This window comes from Musa acuminata, chromosome BXJ3-3, assembly GCF_036884655.1.
Source record: "Musa acuminata AAA Group cultivar baxijiao chromosome BXJ3-3, Cavendish_Baxijiao_AAA, whole genome shotgun sequence".
Lineage (NCBI taxonomy): Eukaryota > Viridiplantae > Streptophyta > Magnoliopsida > Zingiberales > Musaceae > Musa > Musa acuminata.
Genome location: NC_088351.1, coordinates 1006761 through 1012777, shown reverse-complemented (window position 1 = coordinate 1012777; position 6017 = coordinate 1006761). Strand labels below are relative to the sequence as shown.

At 39.2% G+C, this 6017-nt stretch overlaps 1 protein-coding gene across 2 annotated transcripts; it reads left to right on the top strand.

Moving 5' to 3' along the window:
• The first annotated feature begins 295 nt into the window (after positions 1 to 295).
• On the top strand, positions 296 to 5208 carry LOC103977161 (peroxisomal (S)-2-hydroxy-acid oxidase GLO4). Of its 2 annotated transcripts, XM_009392603.3 has the most exons (12): positions 296 to 405; positions 933 to 1084; positions 1170 to 1294; positions 1385 to 1431; positions 1499 to 1576; positions 1679 to 1803; positions 2020 to 2077; positions 3120 to 3182; positions 3809 to 3878; positions 3987 to 4087; positions 4340 to 4444; positions 4665 to 5208. In XM_009392603.3, the coding sequence occupies exons 2-12, from the start codon at positions 942 to 944 to the stop codon at positions 4842 to 4844; spliced, it is 1095 nt and encodes a 364-aa protein (XP_009390878.2). In that variant the 5' UTR covers positions 296 to 405; positions 933 to 941; the 3' UTR covers positions 4845 to 5208. The 2 variants fall into 2 exon arrangements, with proteins under 2 accessions (XP_009390878.2, XP_009390877.2); XM_009392602.3 differs by having other exon boundaries at positions 1499 to 1803.
• The last annotated feature ends 809 nt before the right edge of the window (positions 5209 to 6017 follow it).

The window sequence follows — 6017 nt, the reverse complement described above, 5'->3', positions numbered from 1 at the left end:
TCGCATTCAATCCACGTAAAGGTAGACGGGACGGGAGGCGACGGCAGGGTAGAAGAGGTTTTGGTTTTCAAGCGTCAGGGCCGAGTCGGGATGAACCCACGTAAATCTTACCTTTATTCCGAATTGGTGGGCCTCACAATAGTGTTCCAATCAACACAGAGGTAAGAAAGAGGGTAACGTTTGGCTGGGTAGACGGGTTTTAGTTTTAGATTCGGTCTGTGAGCGGATGATAGTTGCCAACGGGTCCCGCATGGGCCCCGCTCTTGCTCCGCGACATCGAAGTCGGTGAAGCGGGATGTGATAAGGTTGGTGGACAGCCATGAAGTCCCGACAAGCACATGTAATTTCTCACATTGCTGCGCTGCTGTCTCTCGTCATCGACTCTCTTCCATCTTCAATCTCAAGGTAAGCTTTGTCCCCCCACGGCCATCCGATCTTTGTTAGGTTCCGACCTTCTTAAAGAGATCAAGCTTTCCGGCCGATCACATGAGATTGACTTGGAAGAAAACCTTTAGGAACCTGGCGAGGTACAAGAAGTGTGGCCATGATCATTAATACTTTGTCTGGATGAACGAACCTGTCGTCAGCTTGAGATCAAATCCAAAAGAAGATTGCTCTAGACACATGTCAACTTTTGGCTTCTGCAACTGAGTAAAAATGACAGGATTTCTTAGATTTCAAGCTTGTGGCTGCCCAAATTGTGGTGGTTCGTGGAACCCTCCTGTTATGGGTTTTGGTCCTCTGTGATCCAGCATCTTAGATTACATACATGCTTTAGTAGATGAACTTTGTTACAGAAGAAAAATGAGGGAATGAAATGGATTTAAAGATGAGAACCAGTCTGAATCTTTGAACTCTGCTGTATACCAGGAGATATATTACTTGCATGGATTAGGATGAGAGATTTACTCGTTTAATATTGGTCTCTGCAGAAATACACCATGGAGGATGGCCCAGTGAATTTGAGGGAGTTTCAAGAGCTTGCCAAGCGAAATCTGCCGAAGATGTACTATGACTACATCAGTGGAGGAGCAGAAGACCAATTCACCTTACGGGAGAATGTGGAAGCATTTCAAAGAATCATGTAATGCTCCTGCGTGCTGCTTTCAACTCTGTCATTATTTTCGGAAGCAGAATGCTGATCTGATATCCTGTTATATAATATTCAGGTTAAGGCCAAGAATTCTTGTAGATGTTAGCAAAATAGATATGTCAACAACATTGTTGGGGTATAATATGTCGTCACCTATCTTGGTTGCACCCACTGGGAGTCAGCAATTAGCACATCCTCAAGGTGTTGATCTAACATTGAGTGTTATGAAGCACAAGTTATGCATGTAGATTCCTCCAGCACATCTGATTGCCAAAGTTTTGTTTATGTCAGGAGAATTGGCGACGGCAAGGGCTGCAGCAGCATGCAACACAATAATGGTAGACTTGGTTTTGGCTGTTACTTCTCTGCTACTTTCATGGTGTAAAACGTTGTTCCTTGGCATAGGTACTGTCATTCGCATCCAATTACTCTCTCGAGGACGTTGCTTCCACTTGCAATGCTGTTCGCTTCTACCAGTTATATGTGTGCTCTGGTTTCCTGAATAAGTTGTTTGGTCCCCTTTTCGATACATTTTGTTTGCGCTTCCATTGTTTTATCACTTGTTCTTTTGAGCAATTCCTTCAGGTATTCAAGAGACGAGATGTTTCAGCGACACTATTGCAAAGAGCCGAGAGAAATGGGTATAAGGCCATTGTTGTAACAGTCGATACCCCGAGGCTTGGAAGAAGGGAAGCAGATGAAAAAAACAAGTAAGATTGATGGCCTTGATACTTCCAAACTTTCAAGGCATTTACTTGTGCCTTTTATCAGCATCAGCTGGTATTATTGTTATCGGTGTCTCGATGATTCAGTTATTATAACACAAAACACCAATTAGTCACTACAGCTATTCTGTCATTTCAATCCTATGATGCACTATTTTGTCATTTCAATCTTATCGATAATAATCAGATCGCCCTCTGCAGGATGATTATACCAAGGAATTCGAACCTTGAAGGTCTGATATCAGTAGATGCCGATCTAGTGAGTATGGTGTATCTCATTGTCATTTAATCTTTTGAAGGTTAATCTACTTGAATGGAATATGCTTATACAATAGATAAACATGTACATGCGATACCATGATAAGATGAGGGATGATTCCCCACTACTTCATGCAAATAAAGCCTTTGTGCACTAACAAATGTGATTCGCCATGAAACCAAGTTGATATCTGAGGATATGGGCTAAAATTATCATCATTTTTTTTTTGCTACTTGGCCAAATTTCTATTTTGCAAATTGTAAATATGAAACAAAAGGTTTATGTATAAATCCAGAATAATCCAACAGAGCAGCTAATATTAAATTTTGTCAGAACATTGCACCGATGTAGAGTCAAATGGCTTGAACTTCCAATTAAACAAACAAAAACACACTCTATCTGGCACTTTCCTGGTGTCTTTCTTTAACTATAGGGATAGAATTCCGTAACTATAGCAAGGTATGCAATACTGTACCGTATCGATGTTTCAAGGTTGGCTCGGTACGGTACCGGTGTACCGAGCGATTTTCTCTCACTGTAGCACTGCTGTAGTGTAACACTGTAGCACTATAGTGCTACTATAATGTATTACTGTAGCACTATAGTACAGTCCGTCCGGTAGCGAGCGGTCCGCGTACCGGTATATCGTTGGACCGGTATGTACCACCTATACGAGGTGGTACCATTCGAAATTGCATACCATGAACTATAGTGTAGATTATGTTTAGCAATGCCAATGTTTGATATGGATGTTCCATCATTCACTTGACCATAATGTTTACGCAACTATAGAGACAGAGTGAGATGTTTGAAGATAGTTTTGCTTCAACTGCCATATATAATTCAGTGACATGCGATCATGCGGGAAAACACTAGGAAAATAACAGAGTAGCAATTAATCTACTGCTCTACAACTATATTTCATCAAGCGGCAATTTGGATAGATTCCTTGCTCTACATTATCACACCCTTTCAACTAGGAAAAGATGAATCTCATGCATTTTAATTCTTCTGTGTTGTTTGCTCACTCTCAAGTTTACAGACAGGTGGCTCTAAACTTGAGGCCTTCGCATCTGAAACTTTGGATCCTTCTTTGAGTTGGAAGGTATACAGCAAACTTACCTCCTTTTTTTTTCCTTGATGAGATTCATTTAAGTTGGTAAGTAAAAGTGACATGCTTGGTAAGTTTCATTGCATTAACGGCTATATTATGGTCACATGTATGGATGAAAACTGAAAATATATGATGCAGATCTATGTAAGGGGAAAATTTGTTCTCTGTTATTTATGATTTTCTATGCTAACTTGCGTATGACCTTTATATTTTTTTATGCAATTGATGGTAAACTAGGCATCTATTCATTTCTTAATATACTACCAGCTTGAAGATAATGGCAATTAAATCTATAATCCGTATCTTCCATCAGACCTTGGATTGTTCATTATCTTCGCTAAATACTGTGTAAGAAGTTGTTGGCACACCAGAGTCATAGGAATATCTGAATTGACATGCAGTCATTTAAATGAATTTGAATTAAAAATAAAACATATATGGAGATCGTTGAAGTTTTTTGAGCTTGTTGAAGTTTTTTGAGCTTGTTGAACTCTCTTGAGAAGCTTGTGCTTGATGGAAGAAGGATTTGAGGGTGAATAACAAATCAGTGACATAGATATTGCAGGTTATAGCTGTAGTTTATTATTCCTACCTGTTTCTAATGGCAAGATTTGCAGGATATCGAATGGTTAAAATCCATCACAAAATTGCCAATTATAGCGAAGGGTATCATCACTGCAGAAGATGGTAGCAACCTGTTCTTTCTCATCTCTTGGTTAAGAATAACACAGTGTTTGATAGTTCACTTAAATAGATCGAGCCATGTGGAGCTAAAACGTTTATGAAAATGAGCAGCTAGAAAAGCAGTAGATGCTGGAGTATCTGGGATCGTCGTCTCAAACCATGGTGGTCGGCAGCTTGATTATACACCACCTACAATATCTGTCCTCGAGGAGGTAGTGCTTTCATTCCCATCTTCTTGAAGAGAAGTTACTTCAAACTGGAAAAATCTTGTTTTATTTGAATGTTCCTATTGTTACTTCGAACTGACCAAAGCTCTCAGAGTGAGGAACAAAAAAGCAGCATGGATTGGTCGAAGGATTTGATGATTATGTTTCCTTTAGTGTTAAAGTTTGTGGAAAATTAGTATCAATTTGGCAGTTTTTGCTACTGCTTGGTTTTGATATCAAATTGTAAGCCTCCTGCAGGTAGTAAAAGCTGTTTCAGGAGCAGTTCCTGTACTGCTCGATGGAGGAGTTCGTCGTGGAACAGACGTGTTCAAGGCCTTAGCACTCGGTGCCAAAGCTGTAATGGTGCGTTTTCTTTGATCCTGAGAATAATATCAATTATCATTCGGTGTCAGATCTTGAGCACAATGTCGATCTTGACATTGACCGGCATGATACGATTCAAACGTTGTCGTGACTAATACATAGCAAATACATGTATACATTATTTCTGACGTTCATAAAATTTATAGATGAAACTTTACTGAACCTTTGTTTCTACTTCTCTCTGTTCAATAATAAACAGATCGGAAGGCCTGTGGTTTATGGCCTTGCGGCGAATGGGGAGCATGGAGTAAGAAGCGTGATCAAGATGCTTCAGAATGAATTGGAGCTTACCATGGCCCTTGCAGGCTGCCCCACTCTCAGGGACATCACCAGGAACCATGTCATGATCAACCACGAGAGGCCGAGATCGCTGCTATGAATTGTGTGCCACGCATCTGAACAAGGTGGATTAAAGTTCATCGTGTTCAGATCTGTGGTAATAAATGTTCATTATGATGGATCATAAGATACCGAGATCACTGCTAATTGTTGTCTTGTTGTTCCAATAATGGATGTTATCACTCTTCTGAGTTCTCTTTAGGGCTCGGCCCTTGTGATTTCAAACTTGGATTCTGTCGATGGTTCACACAGAAGGTTCCTGAGTTAATTATGCATGGATGTTGTTGTCTTATAGATGTAATCTGTCTGGCTGAGTGGAGTTGCTATTGGTTTGAACATATGCACTTCAACAAATCAATGCTACTACAAGTTCAACTCTGCAATGGTGAACTTTTCCATGTCCATTCTTGAATGTGGTTAGCTACTTAGGCTTGAGTTCTACTTGTATAAGTTGTATTTTCGCTGAATTTGCCTCATTATTAAGCTCTTGATTCGACTTTCATCGTTACAGATTGATACGAACATAATTTTAATAGATGGATTCTATTTTAGTAAGATTATATGAGCAAATGACTGAACCAAACATGTTATTGCTGCGAGAGTTTGTACCGTTGAGGAATGAATTTTTTTTCCTATTCGTACTTGTCTTATGCTCAAAACTATTATCGAGCCTCAGTACATTAATGACTCAATTATTTCATCAAATTAATGACTCAATTATTCCATCAAACTAAATGATAGAGTACTCATTGCAGTGGATTGATTTGCTGGCGCTGCATCACCATTGCTGGGGTAGAACACATCATTGATGGAGAGCTTATGTATATTGAATAGTGCCCTCTACCCCATCGTTGATTGAGCTTATCTTTGTTGCATAGTGTAGTTCGGATCTGTCTTTTGATTTCAATCAAAATTGAGTCGGGCTGTATCGAAACCGAATCCGAGTCGATTTGACTAAGTGGTTCAGGTACTAAAATCAACGATTTCGGTTTGAACTAATGGTTCCTAGATCGAAACCGACGATTTCAATTCTGATTTGAATCGACAATTCATGATTAATATATATATATATATATATATATATATTAAATTTGTTAGAATGATTACTTTTTAATATATGTAATATCTCAGATTGATTAGTCTAACATCTGAGTGCAAAGTAAAGTGCAATTAGTATATGAGTTACAACTCAAATCAAAACAATTCCTGAGTA

Coding starts and splice junctions, on each gene's coding strand:
- LOC103977161 (XM_009392602.3), top strand. CDS start 942: ATGGAGGATGGCCCAGTGAATTTGAGGGAGTTTCAAGAGCTTGCCAAG. Junction 2,078..3,119: donor TATCAGTAGATGCCGATCTA/GTGAGTATGGTG, acceptor TCAAGTTTACAG/ACAGGTGGCTCTAAACTTGA. Junction 3,879..3,986: donor TATCATCACTGCAGAAGATG/GTAGCAACCTGT, acceptor GAAAATGAGCAG/CTAGAAAAGCAGTAGATGCT.